The sequence below is a fragment of the Rutilus rutilus genome (genome assembly GCF_951802725.1).
Source record: "Rutilus rutilus genome assembly, chromosome: 21".
Classification (NCBI taxonomy): domain Eukaryota; kingdom Metazoa; phylum Chordata; class Actinopteri; order Cypriniformes; family Leuciscidae; genus Rutilus; species Rutilus rutilus.
In genome coordinates, this window is record NC_140226.1 from 25,599,105 (window position 1) to 25,620,555 (window position 21,451).

The window sequence follows — 21,451 nt, forward strand, 5'->3', positions numbered from 1 at the left end:
CAAACACACCACAGTTTCAAGATTATGGAGGTTTTATTACACTTTGCAACATTTAAAATGTCACAGCTAAAAGAAAAAAGAAACAAGATAATAATAATACAATGATCCTCTTTAAAAACATGACTGAATTGTATATTAATTCATGTATTATCATCCAATATTATCTGTTTTTTTCTAATGAACTCTCTTCCGTCCTCTCTTCCATTCTATTCGCCCACACATACAAAACTTACAAAGGCTGAAATTTTTCCATTTGAATACCCAGGAAAAGAATTCCGTGAGAGTTGTTTTGCTTTAAAACATGCTCACATCTTAACACACAAAAATGATTTTCATCTTCAAATCACATCTTGAAAACATAATTTGAAGTTCACTTGAAGTTCACGTCTTGCCTCAGATCTGTTTACAGATTGTGGTAAGACGAGTGGACTTAACTTCTGAAAGTGGTACGTTTCGTTTCTCATTTTTCACTCATCAGCAAGCCCAGACGGGAATTTCCTCCGATTTTATGCTCAGATTTCCGAGGGAAAATCTGCAGAATTGTGTGAAATTGATTTAAACATGGTGAGCTGAGAGTACTGGGTTTTGATTGACTGCTTAAAGCATTTTCAAACTAGCCAAAATATTTTAGAAATGAACACACAAGGGGCAGGGCAACTTTGAAGAACTTTGAAAATAACAAGCATTCAGATTCTACAGAAATCAGTGCAGACTCCATGTGTGGAGCAAGGTGAGCCACCACCACACATCTCTTTAAAAACAGCCCATATCTAACATCACAAAACAGCTGCTTGAAATTACAAAATCTGGTTAAAATCAAGAGCATCATCTGAGCATCAATGGCATTTGAACACTTAGCCTAGATGAGTAGCACTTTACAAAATATTCTTTAAAATAGTAAACTTAGGGCTGACCTCCTTGCTCAGTAGTAAAAGGACCAGAAGAAAGATGCTTCATCTTTTCCTGGTCTGAACTAACTAAGATTTTCTTCTTTCCCCCTAACACTAAAGTCTAAACATTTTGGTCAGCTCTGGTCACGTGTCAATGACCTCACGGGCCGGTGAGGGCTCCTCTGGAAGGGTGGTCGTGGCGTTTGGTAAAGTTTGATTGTGTGGCACAGAGTTGTGCTGTATCTCCATTGCAATCCCAGCAGGATCTTGCGGGGGAAACTCCTTAACTTGTCGTCGGTACTCTAGGAAGGTGCAGGCCTTAGTGGCGATGGCAACGACATTCTTCCCGATGAAGATGGTCGAGACTCGGCTGTCTTGAAACAAAACCATGTTGACACCTCGGATGAGAATGGTGACTATGTTGATGGTCACCAAGCTGAGGACCGGGTAGAGCATCATCTTCTGAGGCGACACGTGCTCGCCCTGCACGCTGATCTCGCTCAGAGAAACGCAAGGCAGGATGAGCAGCAGGATGTAGCAGTAGAAGAACATCAGACCCTCGGCCCAGATTGGAAGACCTGTCCGCTGTGGCTCCCAAAGGTTAGCCTGGATGTCCAGGACATCCAGAAGGTCAAGAGCCACCCAGAAGAGTCGACCCCGCATGTCCTCCTTCTTCCGGAAGGTTCTAACGTACTCCATGCTGTCGAGTGCGACCAGGACGAGGTACAGTCCGGGTACGCAAACCGATAGCAACAAAGTCAATGCTTTCCTAGCTACCGTCTCCAGACTTTTACGGTCAGCCTTGTAGTTCTGGAAGACGAAGTAAAGCTTGATTTCCAGAACGAAGATGTAAAGGAACCAGAGGATCATGGCGTAGCCACGCTTCGCAGTCCTTACCTCAGCACCCACCCACACCGCCACATAACGCAGCACTATAAGAAAGCAAATATCTCCGACCAGGACGATGATGCAGACGCCGATTTTGCGTGGGCCCTGGTTCTGCTCCACAAGGTAGGCATCCATGAAGGCCATGCTGGTCATGATCACAATGGTGGTTAAACACACATGCCGCTTGTCGGGTGGCGGCAGAACCATGGTGCTATCTGTTTATCGAAGTAAAAAACGAACAAATCGTATCCTTCAAAAAGTAGCAAGGTTAGTTCATGGTGTGCAAACTGTTGTCCATCGATGCTGGTGACTGAGGAGCCCGTTTTGCAAAGCTCCACACAGTCCAAAGACCACTCTTTACCGCATTTTCGAGCCTTACATGGCCTCCACACTAATTTAGTATGTCAATATCTCTTTGATTCAGTGTGACCGTATTGTATAAATCTGTATGTGTATCCACTGCTGAGGCAGATTGTGTCGATTTCCTACCGACATGGGCCTGCTTGTTTGTGTCAGCTGACCCATATAAACAGCATTGCTGGACACTGTGCCGTTCTCTTGTCGTTGTCGTCACTTACTCCTGCATCGGAGCCAAGGGTGCACAGGAGTATCGTCAGTCGTGAATACGGAAGGGGAGGTCACAGGTCTCTTTCTCCTCTGCCGGCTTGAAGCATCTATTAATTAAAGAAAGAAAAATGTGTTCACTTCAGAGGATGTTTTTGACCTTGTTCCAACTGATGAAGCTTTAAAACAAAACACTAGGGGTCACTGTGGTAATTTAGTACAATCAGGTGTAACTAACCATCCCATGAGTCCTTGGGTTTGTTTCACATTTCTCTAAAGCCTTTTATGTTGAAAAGGATTTAGCTGTTTTGAAGGGCACTGAATTTGTCATGTTTAAATATCCGAAAAGGAATGTGTTTCTGTGTGTAAAAGTCAGCTGGTTGGCGGACGCAATATAGCCTGAATTATGATTTCAATGTATTTTTTTTCTTAACGTCAGATCTCATTCCTCAAGTTCTCACCGTGATTTAACTCTTTTGAATACTTTTAATTGAAAATTCCTCCTTTTTGTATGAGTTCTATAAGCTTGATCTCGCTATGCTGCATTATCCATATTTAGGTATGACAGTGTCAGCTTCTAGAATATCATTCCCTAATATTCCTATGAGCTCTGAGTCACCAGCTTCCATAGCAACGGTTTCTATTGAGAGAGTGATAATAAGTGATGATGAGTCTAACACAGCAGGGAACCCTCGGATTTCTGGAAAGCGAGATGTTATTGGATGTGCAACAGGCAGAGGGTGTGCACTCACTCTGATATCTTGGTGTGAGGTGGCCTGATGTGAATGACAATAATCCCCCCAAAAATGTCAACTGATTCTTTGGAAGTTTCTGTATGCACTGTGTTCTTATTAAGACCCAACTCACGATCACATCTGGATGTTACTGCGACAAGATTTCCTCTTCAGATGGAATATTAAGGAACAACACATAAATTTAAACAAGGGATTAGCATTGATCTAGTGTCTTTTGTATGAAATTCCAATCACAGCGACATTTGTTTTGCACACTACTTACACAGCGGTCCTTCACAATCCCCTATTGCTAGTTAGTTCACGTCAATGCCGCTCATGTTTGATATATATGGAAGCAAACACAGACTATTTGCTCATGCGTCTTCTCAAGTGATTGATTTCTATCTCAAAGAGATAAAAATCATGCACAATAAATCCGTACACTGAGAGAAATACATGGATCCACAGAATATAGAGTGCATGTGGCAGTATATCTTCTATTGTGTATCTGCTGTTGTAATTTTTACCTACATTTATCTTGCATCTTGAATGCATTTAGCTTTAGATAGGAATTCTGGATACACTGATTGTAAATTGTGCTATGGATCAATACCTCTTCTGCAACATTATGCAACACATGTCATTTATATGAAGATGTAAAGCGACGTGATGGTCAAGTGCACATGCTCAGAAAAATTGCCTTGTTACACATAACTGAGTGACAGTTTAAATCAAGTTTCGTTTTCTGATCCCACCAATATTAAAATAGAACAAAGTAGAATTTTTTTTTTTTTTTCGATGACAGCTGCAGTAACTTAATTGGTCTGTTCTTTTAATATGACTGCTCTTTTAAATTCCTCAGAACAAAATTTGGTTATGCATTGTGCCTCTACACTGCTTCCGGCCTCCTTCTACTTCCTTTCTTTTCTATTCTAGTCCACAGATTTTATTTTCTGACAACGTGACTCTTTGACCTTCTGAACTCTCATCTGTTCAGTTTCAGAACACGCAGCTGAGCGGAAGATTGAACTATTTATTTTGGAGAGGGGTGGAGAGAACCACAGATTGAGACTTTAAATACATCACACAATGCATGATTTCTGGATTAATGTTTAATGATGTATTTTGACATAAAAATACTCTGAATTAATTGCCAGATACTACATCAATCCTAGAGTATAATTGTTGTGACCACTCTGGACTGGTGAACCCTGAGAATAGTTCCCACTCTCCACCCCATTATTTCCAGCCCTGTCTCAAATGAATCTTGAATAATAAAGAAGGATGGCTCAAATAATATTACGGTACATGTACTCACACATATGAAAAAGGTATCAATGTTAAGCTTCTTTGAAAATGACATTCTATATTTTATTTGTGTCCAGATATTTGGTATTTGTTTTCCTTGGGTTGTCCTTCTTATTTTATGACAGATCTCACATACCTTGCAATATTTTCTGCACTTTCACATGGAACGGATGGAAGTATATTTATTTTCGAATATAATCTTTGTGATGGTTTGTAATATAGAGGAAGTGTGTAAATCTGTTTCTGACTACTTTGAGAGATGTATCAACACTGTATTCAATTTTTAAAGCCAGGTATCTGTATGGCAAGTCTATGTCCAAATAGTCAATCCGTATTTTCATGGCTTTTCTATTGTTAGTGTTAAGTATCGTGTCTCTTTTATTGCAAATTTAGAGTCAGATAATATTCCAATTTGCTCCATTATGTTGTAAATTAAGCCAATGTTTTAAATACTTTTCTATTTGGTTTGGTTTAATTGAGTTTTTATCCTTTATAAGATTTGGTTTCTATGGAAGCCTGTTTCTGCCTAAGAGTAAAAAAAGGTCATTTTGAGCTAAGTAAAGCTGTGAAATATAAAGTCGAATTAGGAGATCTAAAGTTGCAGTTGCAAGAAAAAAAGTTTCATCTGTGAGAAAGAATCAAAGTCACAGTTATGAGAAACAGTCACAATTGTGAAATATAAAGTAAAATTGTAAGATATAAAGTCAAGGTGTGGATATGAAGTTTTACTCAGAGGTGGAAAACAGTCCAACTATTTAATGCCATCTCATGGTAAAGTAGTTCATGGCTTTTGGTAGAAGATCTTGCTTTTCCAAAGCTGGTTCTGAAATAGTTCTACAGACACACAAGCACATGCACACACATTCCTCCCCCCAATGTACTGTACTGTAAGTGAAGAGAGAAATGGAGTGAGAGCATTAAATCAAGAGTTTAATTAAAGTGGCAAAACACATGGGAGCAAATAAGTGTCTGGAGTAGTAGAGAGCTCATCAGGCCAATCAATACACATATGAGGAATATTCCCCCCCTGTGAAGCAGACAAACCCTAGACACTTACAGGAGCCAATAAGGAAAGCATTACAGGCTTAAAGCTCTAAGTTTGCTATTGGCTTCAAAATGCAACACAGTTGCACAGAACATAAATTGTACATGAAGTTACTGCATTGCAGCTGCAACTGGTATAAATAACAAATGAGACCTCTATAATATCTCAGTCGTTTCTCCTAGACAGCAATGGGAATAAAGTATGCGCAATAGTCCTCCTTCTCAGATGTTTCTTCTGAGAAAAAGACCCCAGTGATATCACATGCATCTCCACTTGATCTCAACACCTTTACCAAATACATTGAGATAAGTCTGCAGAGAATAGAAACTCAAATAGTTCTTATCAATTCTTCTAAATTCAAATGATATGAGATATGCAATTTACATTTTGTAGTACAAAATGTTTATTTCTTCAAAGGAATTTTTGGTGAAGCATCTGAGACACGTTAATATATGAAAGTTGATAAATATATATACAGTATAATAATACATAATTCAATATATAATACAATACAATTAAATATAAAATAAAACATTATGGCAGGCGCATCACATTTTAAACTGAGCTGTCTGGCACCTTCTCTGGTTATGTACACCTCTGTTTTTCCTGGCTGACACATATCTAGTGACTTCCAAACAAGCTTAGCAGAGAAAGTATGGACAAAGCTTACTACCGGTAAACAGTTTAAACACAGGGTGATTTGCATTCCGCAGCGCGCGGCGCCGGAGACACTTTATTAATTTTCAATGAGCACACAGCAAACTTTCCCGAAATATATTTTCGAGAGAAAGTTTCTAAATTATGTTAAATGTTTAATTTTTCATGCATACTTAACAAATAGAAAAACAAAATAGTTTATTTAAAAGCCAGAAGCCTGTGGCTCTGTCACACATTCACTGGAAGCTCAGGAATTAGTGAGGGGCTGAATATACATGTATGTATGCGTTGTGTGTGTCACCATTATGTTCAGTTCAGTTCAAGGACTTTTAGTTTGTATTTCTTCAGTTCATGCCTTCCTTTGTTGTTTTCCCGCCACTAGTTACTTTGGTCACCATCAGAGTTCTGTGTTTCAGCTGTGTTTGACTAAACTGTGTTTGCTTTATAACTGTACTTTCACAGTCACTCTCTACTGTTATGTTTAAAGTGTGTGCTACTGCCTGCCTCTTTGGAATTATTATAAAACCTTGAGTCGTTTGGAACTTTATTCATCTGCCTTTGTCTGTCTTCCTGCAAAAAAAACTTCTTTTTTTTCCCTGCTTCCTGCAAAAACCGTATATATATATATATATATATATATATATATATATATATATATATACACACACACATGCTTATAGGTTGCTGTGTTGCTGTGGTAACAGGCATCCATCAGACCGATACGCCAGACCCCCAATAAAAGAAAACAATAATGAGTGTGACACTTATTTCTGCTCAGTATAATGAAAACTAAAAAACAAGATCCTCTGTGCTTCAACTTGAAGTAGAGGATTTCGTGCTCTTTCCCTCTTTTCATCTTGGTGTTATTACATCAAAATACTCTTAGATCAGACAAACCGTAGTTTTAAAGCCTTTTCTGTGGATACACAGAATGGATATATGGCCTGGTATTGCAAAACATAAACACAGACTGCTGTCTGAACATTACCAGCGCATGATCTGTGTTTTCTGTGAATATGACGCATCTTCACTGCGACTAATCATTATATGAATCAATTCAATGGTCAGTTATTCTTATAGAAAGTGATTCAACCATCAATTATTCTAACAGATATTGATTTAACACTCAGTATTTCTAACAAAAAAAAAAGAATCAACAGTTAATTCTTATAGATTTCATGAGAATGTGACTTCTGTCATATACAAAATGAGGTTGTCCTTGTATCTCTTCGCCTCTCTGCCCACCTTTATCTGGTCCTTCATCCCCCAACCCTCATGAGCCAGGTCTCTCATCCTCCTCCATCTCTTTGGAGTCCTCTCCAGAGCTGTTTCATACTCTCTTTCAACTCTCCTACTCATTGATTGACCTCTCTCCCTCTTTCCACTGCATTCCTCCCCCTCATTCACTTAATTAAACCGGCGAGTGTCTGAAAATCTGAGAGGGGCTTTGTAAGGTAATGAATGAGCATGCATTCTGCTCTAGTTGGGAAAATCTTACAAAAACAACAACAAATCCTGGTCACATTTCACTTAAAAACAAAACTGTAAGATATTTTTGCAATAAGAAAATGAGGCCTATTATTATTTTTGCTTTTTATTTACATTTTCTAACATTATTTTTGAGACAATTATGTGCATTTCTCTCCCAAATTTATTCCCTCCCCAATTTTGCATCATGCTGTACTATTGATTTTTTAATATAGTTCAATATATAGTTGTTTTCTTATTTAATTTAGTTTTGTTCAGTCAATTAACAGCTGTGAATGTTGTCCAAGAGCCCAAATAACATAATCAATGGCACAGTTATATACGCTATATAGGAATATTTTCATGTAAAGACTTTTTTTGTTCTGTGAATTTTAAATTGTGTAAAATATGATTGAATTAAACTGACATTTTATCTGTTTTGTTTCTTATCAGTCAACAATATAATTAGTTTTTTTTTCCTCTCAGAATTTCTGAGATATAAACTCGCAATTGCAAATTATAAAGTCAGGATTGTGGGATATAAACTCGCAATTTTGAGAAATAAAGTGAAAATTGCGAGACATAAAAATTGCAATTCGGATTTTTTTATTTTATTTCTTGCAATTCTGAATTCATATTTTCTCAGAATTGCGAGATATAAACTCACAAGTCCAATGTCTTGTATTGTGAGTTTATATCAGAATTGTGACTTTACAACTCACAATTGCGTGTTAAAGTCAGAATTGTGTGTGATGCATACTCGCACTTGCATGTTACAAAGTCAGAATTGCAAGTTTACATCACGCAATTCTGAGAAAAAAAGTAGACTTGTGAGATAAAAAGTCACAGTTCTTGCCTTTTTTATTTTATATTCCGTGCCGGAAACAAGCTTTCATAGAAAACCCTGCCTACATGTTATGAAAATAATGCCACAATGTAAAAAAATGTCAAACTTAACTGGCTTAGATTTTTTTTTAAAGTAAAATAAAATTTCTGATTTTGAAGATGAAATATGTCCCAGGCACGTTCTTGACATTGGTTTCCTCTGTAATTTTTTCCCATGTGACTGTGTATGTATCATTGGCACTGTGAATGGACTCTGTGAGTAGGTCAGTCAGGAACAGACAGGACCGGAGGGGAGGAAACAGAGCTCAGCAGAATCAGATAGAGAGCTTGACGGCCTGAAGGCTTCTCCAGTAATCATATCAACATGTTCATCCAGCCTGGCAGCCGCAATGAGCAAAAACTCCCTGTGGAGCTATATCAGCAAGAGCAGTCTGAGCTCAGCAACAGAGACTCATAATGCTATCTTGTTTCTGCTCAGAGACAGGCCAAGACCCATCCTTTAAGACAAAGAGGAGGCCAAGTCCCCTCTGTGGGTTTGGCTATTTTAGTGAAACGTCAGTTCATCTTCCATTTGATGTTTACACGGTTTTTAGCCGTATGAAACAGCATTTGCACTATAAGCTACCAACACTGTAATGTTTGTGCATACTATCTAGGTTATCAAAATCAAATCACATCAAAGCAGTGATGGCTGGTGGGTTTTCAAAATAGAGGAGGCACACTAAATTGCAGCAGTGGGATCCCCTCTTGAGGATTTTTTTTCCCCTTAACTGCTTTAAAATGGCTTTTTGGGGGTCATTTCTTTTCACTTTTTGGAATCTTCTGTCCTTTTAAATATCCGTGTTAAAAGAGCATATTTCGGCTGTTTGTTGAAGCAGATTGCTGTCGCCTACAGTGCAATGCATAAGTTAATACACCCATGCTAAAGTTGACTAAAAAGAGGAATAAAAAATCATATTTTGGAAATTGAACTTAATGCCTTAATTTAAAAAAATTAGGAAAAATCCAACCTTTAAGGACACCAATTTTCTTTGTGAATGAATAATGTATCGTAAATAAATAAATGTTCTTCCTTAAAATACATGGTGCATAAGTTAGTACACCCCTATGTTAAATTCCCATAGAGGCAGGCAGATTTTTATTTTTAAAGGCCAGTTACTTCATGGATCCAGGATACTATGCATCCTGATAAAGTTCCCTTGGCCTTTGGAATTAAAATAGCCCCACATCATCACATAGCATTCACCATACCTAAAGATTGGCATGGTTTTATTTCAGTTAGCCTAAAAGCTAGCTTGATTTGCATTGCTCTCAATGCAAATCAAAATCATAAATCATAAATCAAATCATAAATCTGCCTGCCTCTATGGGAATTTAACATAGGGGTGTACTAACTTATGCACCATGTATTTTAAGGAAGAACATTTATTTATTTACGATACATTATTCATTCACAAAGAAAATTGGTGTCCTTAAAGGTTGGATTTTTCCTAATTTTTTAAATTAAGGCATTAAGTTCAATTTCCAAAATATGATTTTTTATTCCTCTTTTTAGTCAACTTTAGCATGGGTGTATTAACTTATGCATTGCACCGTACACTCACCTAAAGGATTATTAGGAACACCATACTAATACTGTGTTTGACCCCCTTTCGCCTTCAGAACTGCCTTAATTCTACGTGGCATTGATTCAACAAGGTGCTGAAAGCATTCTTTAGAAATGTTGGCCCATATTGATAGGATAGCATCTTGCAGTTGATGGAGATTTGTGGGATGCACATCCAGGGCACGAAGCTCCCGTTCCACCACATCCCAAAGATGCTCTATTGGGTTGAGATCTGGTGACTGTGGGGGCCATTTTAGTACAGTGAACTCATTGTCATGTTCAAGAAACCAATTTTAAATGATTCGAGCTTTGTGACATGGTGCATTATCCTGCTGGAAGTAGCCATCAGAGGATGGGTACATGGTGGTCATAAAGGGATGGACATGGTCAGAAACAATGCTCAGGTAGGCCGTGGCATTTAAACGATGCCCAATTGGCACTAAGGAGCCTAAAGTGTGCCAAGAAAACATCCCCCACACCATTACACCACCACCACCAGCCTGCACAGTGGTAACAAGGCATGATGGATCCATGTTCTCATTCTGTTTACGCCAAATTCTGACTCTACCATCTGAATGTCTCAACAGAAATCGAGACTCATCAGACCAGGCAACATTTTTCCAGTCTTCAACTGTCCAATATTGGTGAGCTCGTGCAAATTATAGCCTCTTTTTCCTATTTGTAGTGGAGATGAGTGGTACCCGGTGGGGTCTTCTGCTGTTGTAGCCCATCCGCCTCAAGGTTGTGCGTGTTGTGGCTTCACAAATGCTTTGCTGCATACCTCGGTTGTAATAAGTGGTTATTTCAGTCAAAGTTGCTCTTCTATCAGCTTGAATCAGTCGGCCCATTCTCCTCTGACCTCTAGCATCAACAAGGCATTTTCGCCCACAGGACTGCCGCATACTGGATGTTTTTCCCTTTTCACACCATTCTTTGTAAACCCTAGAAATGGTTGTGCGTGAAAATCCCAGTAACTGAGCAGATTGTGAAATACTCAGACCGGCCCGTCTGGCACCAACAACCATGCCACGCTCAAAATTGCTTAAATCACCTTTCTTTCCCATTCTGACATTCAGTTTGGAGTTCAGGAGATTGTCTTGACCAGGACCACACCCCTAAATGCATTGAAGCAACCGCCATGTGATTGGTTGATTAGATAATTGCATTAATGAGAAATTGAACAGGTGTTCCTAATAATCCTTTAGGTGAGTGTATATGTCCAATTTCGGCATGGGGTCTCCCTTCATTTTTAATTTGTTGCTGCTGTTCGAATGGTAGCTTGGTAAATTTGTTGGTGATCAAATATTCAATATCTCTACTCTCCATAATTACGGTATTGGTACATTATCAGCAGAAGTTCAAACTAATATCATGTAATTTACATCTCTACATTGATTAGTTGATATACCAAGGAAGGCTAGACTCTTCTGCAATGTATTTTAGCTTCTTTTTTTTACCAATGGAGGCAAAAGTATCTGGCTGTGGATTTTGCCGCCATCCCCTTCTCAATCCACTCAGAGCTTAGTACAGTTTTCCCAAATGATTGTAATTACATCGGCAGTTTTGGCACGTTCAGGGAGGAGAAGTGGTGGTTCCGACCTCAATAATATTTTATGTTGTTACAGTTACAGTAGTGAAATTACAAACAATAAATACACATTCTGATGCATGAAATGAAAGGGATTTTTATTAACATTACCATTGTATGCACCTTAGTTTTTGAGTGAAAAAATGTACCTCAACAAATCAATGAGGTCTACAATCAATCAGCTCTAAAACAAATATAAAATCTGCACTATTGAAAGAAAACAAGCTGATAAAAAGACCGAATCCAACATTGGCAAAAACATAGCATAACAAGAGATTTACAAGCAATTTAAAAGGCCATGGCATTTAAAAGTCATTTTTGACCAGAGAACAACACATTTTGGGAAGTCGTTATACCATCTGTAAGCAAAGTCAGTAAGTTTTAGTCCAATGCAATAACATTTAATCAGCATTTTCGGGAAAAAGAAAAACCTCTCCAGGTTGAAATGACCAGACCACAACATGATTTAGAGACTGTTATCCTTACATTTAATAATAGGCTTGATTTTTGTAACACTTCAAGGCCAATTCGCTCTGCACCAACTGACGCCAACCAACATGGACAATCACCAGATTACAGTAAATCACTTCTAAGACAATCCACGACCAGACAAAAGCTGATTCAACATGTTCAAAATCAAGCTCCAACATTCGTCGACAGGGGTAACACACTGATCCAACAAAACCCTATTGCCATCTATCTATTGCCATCGTCAGTGCAGTGTGAATTGGTCTTCATTTGTTTAAATAAATCTTAGCCTCACTTCATGGTTACCAGTAAAATACAGAATTGATTTTAAGGTTTTTAGTTTGTGTGGACTTTCCCTTATTTATATTTTGGATCTTCTTTGTCTTTGTTCTTCAAGAACTCTTAGATCCTCCTCTCAGTTGTTATCAACTGTTCCATAGTCATGATTAAAAACCTTAAATCCTTTTCAGTACTGGCACCAAGGCTTTGTAATGCTTTACCCATTTCCCTCACAACATCTACCATTTGAATCATCTCTTAATACTTTTTTTTTTTCTCAGGCTTACTTGTTGTTTTACCTTTTTTATTATATCCTGTTATTTTATTGTATGGCCATTTTTTTGCACTACGTCTAATGTGAAGCACTTTGGTCACGTTGTTTTTAAAGTGCTATATACCTAAACATTTTATACTTTGCCTCAGTAGTAGTAACTACAATGATACAGTAAAAGCATTCTTACCACTGGCCTATTATTTATAGTCACCGTCTTTTTGGACCATTAGTTAACAATCCTCAGTCTGCTGGTATAAAGATAATGGCAGAAAATTGCAACTTTAGTTTAACAGCGCTCATAAGATCTCATCCTGTTATATACTGGTGATTATTTTCTCATATTGTTTTGAGAAGGCATTCTGCAATCTCAGAGAAAACACCTCCGGCATGTACACACTGCAAAGTTTAAATGAATCAGCTAAATTACTGCGTATGTAAAGAACAAGACCAAGCACGCATGTACAGTAATAGTGCACATGGCCAGAGAAAAGACACTTATGAAAGAGAGAAAGAAAGCAAAGGAAAGCCAACTGTCACCAAAAGCTGGATACATACAATTTTTTAAAAAGAACGCAGCTGTTCTCAGATCTGTGGCGCGAGTTTCCGACTTGGCACAGTGCCTAGAGCTTTCAATATTTTGCACACTGGAACACAGAGGAGAGTAAAAGAGAGTGCATTACGTCTGTCTGGGATGCGCCTCAAGCACTACTTCTGCCTCTCTCTTTTTGCCGTGACCTCGTTCATTCTGTCCTTTAAATGCCTTACTTCCACTTGTCTCCCTTCCTCTTGTCTCTGTGGCTGCACTCAGAGCAGCTTCATCCCTATGAAGTGCGCAGTAACAGGATCTGTGATGACTGGTTCTGTGAGGGGCGCTGCTTACTACTGTTGCATGTTCAAAGCTCTCTCAACAGCCTAGAAACAGCAGACGTGATGCCATGTTGAATCCTTTTCGGCGGTTTAAACACCGAACGGCGCTCGTCATCTGCCTAAATAATCAAAGTAAGACCTCCCCGGATGCCAACCAAAGCTGTCTGACAGTCCCCATGGCGCCTGAAGATGGTTGACCTTGCAGCATCTGCTGGAGCGAGGAAGAATGGGAAGGTGTGCACACTGTGATATAAGACGGATCTAAAGACTGCATCAGCATATACACTCTCAGCAGGACCAGAGGGATTGTGCGAAGTGCGCAAAGAAACCAGACTCTACAACCTTGTGTAGCACAGAAGGCAACAACCAGCATATGGATACTTAATGGCACTATACTCATTCATGTCACACAGAAAGTAAGCAAACATTAATATTGTTGTCACTAAATTACCAATACTTATCCCTCAAATGTACAGTTTTTTAAAGAAGTCTCTTATGCTCACCAAGACTGCATTTATTTGATCAAAAATACAGTAAAACAGTAATATTGTTAAATATTATAACAATTGTAATATTAATTTATGTATTCCTGTGATGGTAAAGCTTCAGTGTCACATGATCCATCAGAAATCATTATAATATGCTGATTTGGTGCTGAAGAAAACAGATTAAACCATTTTTTCTTTTCAGGAGTCTATGATGAATTGAAAGTTCAGATGAAAAGGATTTAATTTAAACATAAATCTTTTGTTACATTATAAATGGCTGTGCTTTTACTGTTGATTAGTTTAATACTTGCTTAACAAAAGTCTTAATATCTCTCCAAACTCCTGTGGCTGTTTTATGAATAGTTCAGAAAGACGAGTATAGTTCAGAGAACACACTGCCCTATAATTAACACCATTATTTAGGAGAGAGATTTTTTTTTGTCATTTTTTAAATTTGAAGCTATAATGAATTACAATCAAATAAAAATTCATTGTTTTCTAATCGATACAAGCACATTCCCCTGCTGCAACAGTGGAGAAAGGTTTGCTACATTTCGATTGGACTTTGGTGGACTAGCACAAACAAATGTCCAACACCATCAGATAAGGATGCAAGGACAACTCACAGACATCTCAATCACGGGAAGGACAGGACTTCCCATTGGTCCACAGGCAGTTGAGACTAATCCCTACCGTTTAAGCCAACCACCATAAAAATTCTTTAGGACTTTTTGGATGCAAGAGCAGTGGCTGAAACAAAGGGAGGCCACAATAAGCCAATTCATAACTATGTTCGGAAAACTTAAACTACACACATTCGTTTCATACTTATTAAGGTAAATAACTGTTCTCAGTGACAGCTATTTGTAGTGCAACATCTTCATCAACAAATTAATCCGGTGAGACAATTGCAGATATACCATTCAGAGTCTCCCATCTGGAGAGACTGCACCTGCAAAGGTGAGAAAGTAACAATTACAGCACGTACTGAGTCTCAATGCCAGAGAGACAAAATCAAATTGACAAAATGTTGAGTGGCCCAAAGGCAGAAGACATACAGACACATTTGCAACAGGGTTAAGCTCAGGAGAGCAAACCTTAACTTCAAAGTACCTTCGTCTGCATGTTCCAGATTGTTAAGGAACTTGCATCTACTTCAGGGCCTCATCTGCCTGTTCCAGATTTCAGAACCCTTTTTAGTGCTTCAGGAAATCAGCATCCCACAGAGCTTTTGTGTTCAAGGCTGTTGAAATGCATTGTTACAACCAGAGGAAAACATCACCGCCATCGAACTGCTCACTCGACCACGTGGAACGTAAATATCACTTAACCAAACCAGAGACCTTGGCGTTGTTGTATATTATCAGTATATGATTTTCTAATTTACATTAATAACAAATAATTTTTCGTTTATTTGTTTGATGCATAGTAAGATTCTTCACCTTATTAGTTTCAGAGACACAATAGTTTATCTTTCAACGTAACTCTGCCATAGCCACAATCAACTTAATCCATTAGATGATCGAAAGTCTTGCGGGTTTGGAACGACATGAGGGTGAGTAATTAATGACAGAATTTTCATTTTCGGGTGAACAATCCCTTTAAGTGACGTGATCAAAACTCACAATATTAACTTGGTGCCCATATGGACCAAATCCTTACATTCATGGTGCCCATTTTAAGCCTAAATCACTACACCCAGCCCTAGACTTGATTCATATCTAACAGAATATCATAGAGATTTTAGACTTTTATGACTTTAGCAACCACATTACTTAGCAACTATAGCAAGCACTAAAAGCATTTATAGTGCAGCACTACATTTCTTCAAATTTAGTTGAATAAGTACACTGAAGATGTATGTAGACAAGAATCTGGGCATCAAAATAACAAGACATGGTTAATTAACTAAATCACAAAAGCACTTTCCTAAAGCAAAATCAGACAAAGACATTTCACACCATTTAACCAAAACAAAGTTTTGACAGTAGTTTTTTTTTTTTTTTTTTTTTTAGAAAAACTGAAAGGGGCATTTCACCCATTTGAACATTGTTTTTTATTTAAAGTGGGTCATATATGTAGTCGAAATGTAAAAGAAATTTTGAATTTGGTGCCTTTGTGACCGAGAAAAGACAAAAAATAACTTCAGGACGCATTTGTATGAAAGACAACAACTCCCACAATGCACCACATTGCACAGCTCCGCAAGCCACTCCCACTAATCCATCACTCTTCCGTCTACAAGTCTAGCTACCACCAGAGCTTGAAATTAATTTCACATTCACACAAAATGTCTAGTTAGTTGGCGAACTCATTAGTGCATTACTCCTCGTTTGTATTTCTTTCGAAAAGGTGAATTATTGCATGGTACCGTACCTGGATGTTCAGTCAGAACATATGCGGTGCGAAACTAGGAAACTAGTTCACAACACAAACGTCCGTGTCCTCGTCTGATTCAGAGATTTCGTCCAGGAGAAATTGACCACCTGATTCAAGCATCAGACTTCCGAAATCCTCTTCCTCTAGTCTATATCATATTGAGTACTCTCCTCCGCTATTGTCATAACTTTACATCTGTCTCCACAGCGCCTGTTAGCTTAGCTTCAAACAAGATGGAGGATATTGCTTTCAGTTTCAGAGAGTAAAGTCCCACCCACTGATCTGTAATAGGTCTGTAGCGTGAGCGGGTCCCGCCCCCTGGGAAAGATGAGGAACTAGTGCTTGTAGTCTCAACAGAAATCCCCCCCTCTTACACTTCCTCCTACAATGACGCAAAATGACGATTTTTGCGTCATTGTAGGAGGAAGTGTAAGAGGTAAATAACGGATTTCTCCCGTCTCAGGGGAAAATGAGAGAGTGTTGCACAACCATTCAATAGTATGACTGGGTTTCTAACAATGCAAAGCTTAATGCAAATGGGTGAAGTGTCCCTTGAAAATTCAAATTCCCTTATTGCAACAATTATTCGCAAAGTACTTGACACTTCCTACATGAAAATCGATCAAGTCTGAATGCAGCCCTGCAAAATAACGGCTTCCAGTGACAGTTTTCAAGTCCGTGGAGAGCTTTTGTCAAAAAACTGCTGTTTTTCTTCTCAACTTAGCATTTACCCCTTAACCTATTGATTTGTCTCTTTGAATGCTGCCATTTCATTTCACTGGAAGTGGAAACACCCATCACAAGCACCTCACTTAATAAGCTGCCTTCATGCTGTGCACTACTCTGTGAAAAAAAAAAAAAAAAGGAAGGGATTTCAAAGAAAGCATATATAGGTGTTGGGCTCTCTTTGGTGTTAAGACTTTGGTTCAGATTCTTAGGTAGATGACACATAAAGTGCAGACCACTTTCACAGTGAAGGATGTACTGTAAAACTTTATTTAATTCTCAGATTTTCAGAACACTTCTTTTTGTTCTTATCTCACTCCTCTCTCTGATACTTTTCCTTTAACATCTTTCCTTTGCAGATTATTCTTCTTGACACTCCAATTAATCCTAACATCACTTCCTTGTTACAAAGTATTCTCCGGTCAGCCCTTGTCTAATCTGTATCTTTCTCACATTCAAAATCTCTGTTTTCAGCTTTTTAAAGTCTTCTAAACCAGGAGTTTTCAAACTTTATGATGCCAACAACCATCAAATATAATTATCCCCTTGTAAAATATAAAGAAAGCTATATAGTTTCATGCACAAAAATACAATATAGCAGTGAATGTGATATTACAAATTATATATATGTATATTCAGGGCTTGACATAAACTTTTTTGCTCACTAGCTAATGTGGCTAGTGGTTTTCCAAAGTTACTAGCCACACAGCATTTTTACTAGCCACATTTTTGTTGTTGTGAAATTACCTGATAAAAGTCTTAAAAAAGATTTACAACCCTTTTAAATGTAAAAACACAGTACACACCCAAATCAAGACTACATAAATATATAACAATATTATCATTAGCTCTGATAAGGTTGTGTGTAAAGCTCCTTTTTTTAAATAAAACCATGTATTATGTATTACATGTCGCCACATAGCTCCACCGGCATACGACGTAACTCCAGCAGGGCAGCTAGCTGTCTCTTCGTTTCTGTGTTGTCGGTCACTAGCGCGCAAGCGCAAGGCAACACTGTGTGCATGTAATACTCATGGGAGTTGTAGCGTCGTAGTGTCACACTTATTTCAGATGCCTTTTGAAAAGACTACAATTATTCAACCCGCCAAAGTGGCTAGTTGGAGTGACTATGTTACCCGCCACGAGCAAAATCCGCCCGCATTTGGCGGGTTGGCGGGTGTTAATGTCAAGCCCTGTGTATATTATATATATGTATGTTTTGTCATATTTTGGAGCTTCATTCATTTATAATAAAATGTGTAAAGTCTGTAATAAAATGTATTCCACAAAAAAAGAAAGTCATGCATACAACATCAAGATGAGTAAATGATGACAGGATTTTCATTTTACCATAAACTATTCTTTTAAAAGCTTTATCTTGTCCAGAATAGTGAATCAAGCTCTAAGATCACATCCAGTCGAGAATCTTCCTTACAACTTCATTCTGAGATATTAGAATAGATATTAGATAATAGAATGCAGACCCAGTCTCACTGGCAGGATTTATCTTTTAATTTCTCAGCTGCATTGTTCTACTGTCTCAGTCATTCCCATGGGAATCTCAGCCACAAAATCAGGCAAAGGCATGAGGCGAGACCCAGAAAGCTCTAGCGCTTACTATTTATGTCTTTCTGGTTAGAGATGACAGGGAGGCTTTAAACTGCAGAACTTTGGCAAGCCGAGCATTGGGAGTCTTCTCACGTCCATGAGATTCTTTATCTCAGCGTGACACAACTGTCCCCAGTGCTGTACTAAGAAGGAGAAGAGAGTATCTCTTCTCTTCCACTCTTGTGCCTCCTCTACTCTGTTCACATAAGAGCTGGAGCTGGAGCAACCCAAGGTGTTTGCAGCACATCAGCTTTGACACGTTAAAGAGAGACGGGGGACTAGGATTGTGTAAAGCTGAAAGACTAGAAACCGATACAGCCCACAGTGACTGAGGAAAATAAATGTGGCCTTTTAGTACCACTATTAAATGTGCACTGTTACTTTTTTTTTTTTCAAATTTAACTAAACCAAACGTGTTTTCATCTTACCCTAATTCACTATGGTATGCACATTATAAGTGTTTATGTTTTAGACTAAAATTGCATCTCGTTATATCCGTAAATAGAGAAAAATTGCTACAGCTACTTTGACGGATATGGGAGTGCGATAGTTGTCACAACGAGCGAGAAAGGTTGACAAAGAACACGCTAAATCTTAAAAAAAAAAAGGCGAACAGAGGAGCTTCTGCTTGCAAAAAGAGAACGCTATAGACCTTATGCACCAGAGAAACGAGGGCGCCGCCATCTTTAGAATATTGTCTTTTAACTTCCGTTTTGCGGTCGCTCTGTATATTTCTATGGCACTGCTGTCCAGGAGTAAGTAGCTTTTGAAGTGGATTTACTTAATGTAAAGTTAACGAAAGTTATCATGAGGACTGTAATGTTTAAAGCAGATGACTAAACAAATGTCAGTCGACCGAGAAGATTTTAAAACGAGCCGTTCATTAATAAACACGCAAAATCGCTGTGGAAATGCAGACTGGAAGTCAAAAGACAACGAGCGCAGCGCTGAAAAGGGGCGGGGCTACATAAGGTCTATAGAGCTCGTAATAAGATGAGAATCAACATTGGCTGAGGTTTTCGGAGATTGCGAGAACTGAGGGATTCGAAATATTGTACAAGCGATGCGAAGACAGCATTTTTATTACTCAACAGGTGAGTAAGGTATTTTATTGAACAGATAAATTGCCATATAGCTCTCTAACAGAGTTCATTGTAAAGCACTGTTGTTTTAGCGCTGTGCTGGAATGTATTGTCAAGGAAGTATTGTGTCTATTAATGGGTAAAGCTACAGTAACGTTTCCATCTAAACTGGTTATCTCTCTTAACCTAGTAGTAAATGTTTTATGATCAGTAGGATAACCATATTCATCCGAACAGTCATGCAGAGCCGAAACACAACCAAAACAATGTTCTTCTGCAAAATGCATGCAGTTTTGTTTTTTAACCACTACAGCGCCAAAAGTTACATAGTGTACCTTTAAAATCCAAAATCATTCTGTCATTTACTTCACCTCAAGCACAAAACTTAGGTTTCTACTGCATTATGGGTCACATTTACATTTCTTGCCGAAGGGTCTAATAAAAAGTGTTTTAATTATGTTCATGATATTTACCTAAGCAGGTGGCTAAGGATACAGAATTAATGTTTTAGGTGCATCATATTTTATTAAACCACATTGGGGGAAGTTATGTGTATGGAATTATACTGCGATACAGATTAATTATCAGAAGCCGGATGAATCTCAGCAAATATTTAAAGGGTTAGGTCACCCAAAAATATTAAAAAAAATCATAATTTTCTCAACCTCAAGTCAATCTATAATTGTATGACTTTCTTTTTTCAGTATATAGAACACAAAAGGAGATGTTTGGAAAAATGTTAATGCTGCTCTTTTCCAATGGAAATGTAAGAGAACCAGGCTTTGTCAAGCTCCAAAAAAAAAAAAAGAAAGTCTTCTGAAGCAATATGATAGCTTTGTGTGAGAAACAGAATGAAATTGAAATTATTATTCACTAAAATGCTTGCTTGACTGCTGTGGTCACCATTTAATTGAACTGTATGGAATATCTTAATATAAACTCTCTGATTGTGGTCCACAGGAACTCAAAAGGGTTAGTAAATAATCATTATTTATCATTGAGTCAACTGTCCTTTTAAGCATCATCATTTGTACCTGGATACAGGAACATAACCACAATATTCCTTCATATTCAGATTAGCAGACAATTGATGTTTTTTCAGTGGTTTTACATTTTATATATTTTTTTATATTTTATATTGCATTTGTTCTCCTCCTATGTTGATTATGTTGGTCCCCGATACACAAAATAATAGAGTATATAAATATATTAGAATCATAATTTTAGCGCGCAAAAATTGCAAACCATTTGCAAAGAATTAAATGCATCTCAGCAAGCTTAGAAACAGGCTCATGACCACACAAGTTTTACCATTTTCATGCTTGCTACACTGAGAGACAACAAATGGAACGACTTAGAGCTCCAAATCTGCTACAAAAGAGGCAGTAACCAGTGCAATCACACATTGTGGCACATAGATGTTATCTTTGCAGCCTCTCTCTGTCTCTCTCTGACTCACTTTATCTTTCCCTCTCCCTCTCTGAAAGGTGATTCAATTCAGGCCCCACGCGCTCTTAAGCGGTTGCTGCTCTGAGGCTCCACGGTCTCTGCCTTTATGCTGCTGTTATAGAAGGGCTGCACTCTCCTGTCCAGGTACATCAACAGAAACACCACACAGTCACACTCCATTCAAGTGTAAAACTATAATAGCTATATTTTAGGTGACTCTGAAAGGCAGACCCATAGT

General features: G+C 38.1%; 1 protein-coding gene across 1 annotated transcript in view; it reads right to left on the reverse strand.

Annotated features, from left to right (window-relative positions):
- Nucleotides 1-17: 17 nt before the first annotated feature.
- tmem121aa (transmembrane protein 121Aa) overlaps nt 18-21,451 on the reverse strand; it is a 28,258-nt gene continuing 6,824 nt past the window's right edge. The window contains exon 2 of the mRNA XM_084392554.1: nt 18-2,452. Coding sequence (XP_084248680.1) covers nt 1,035-1,985 — 951 coding nt within the window. The 5' untranslated portion in view covers nt 1,986-2,452 and the 3' untranslated portion in view covers nt 18-1,034. The remainder of the gene's footprint in view (nt 2,453-21,451) is intronic.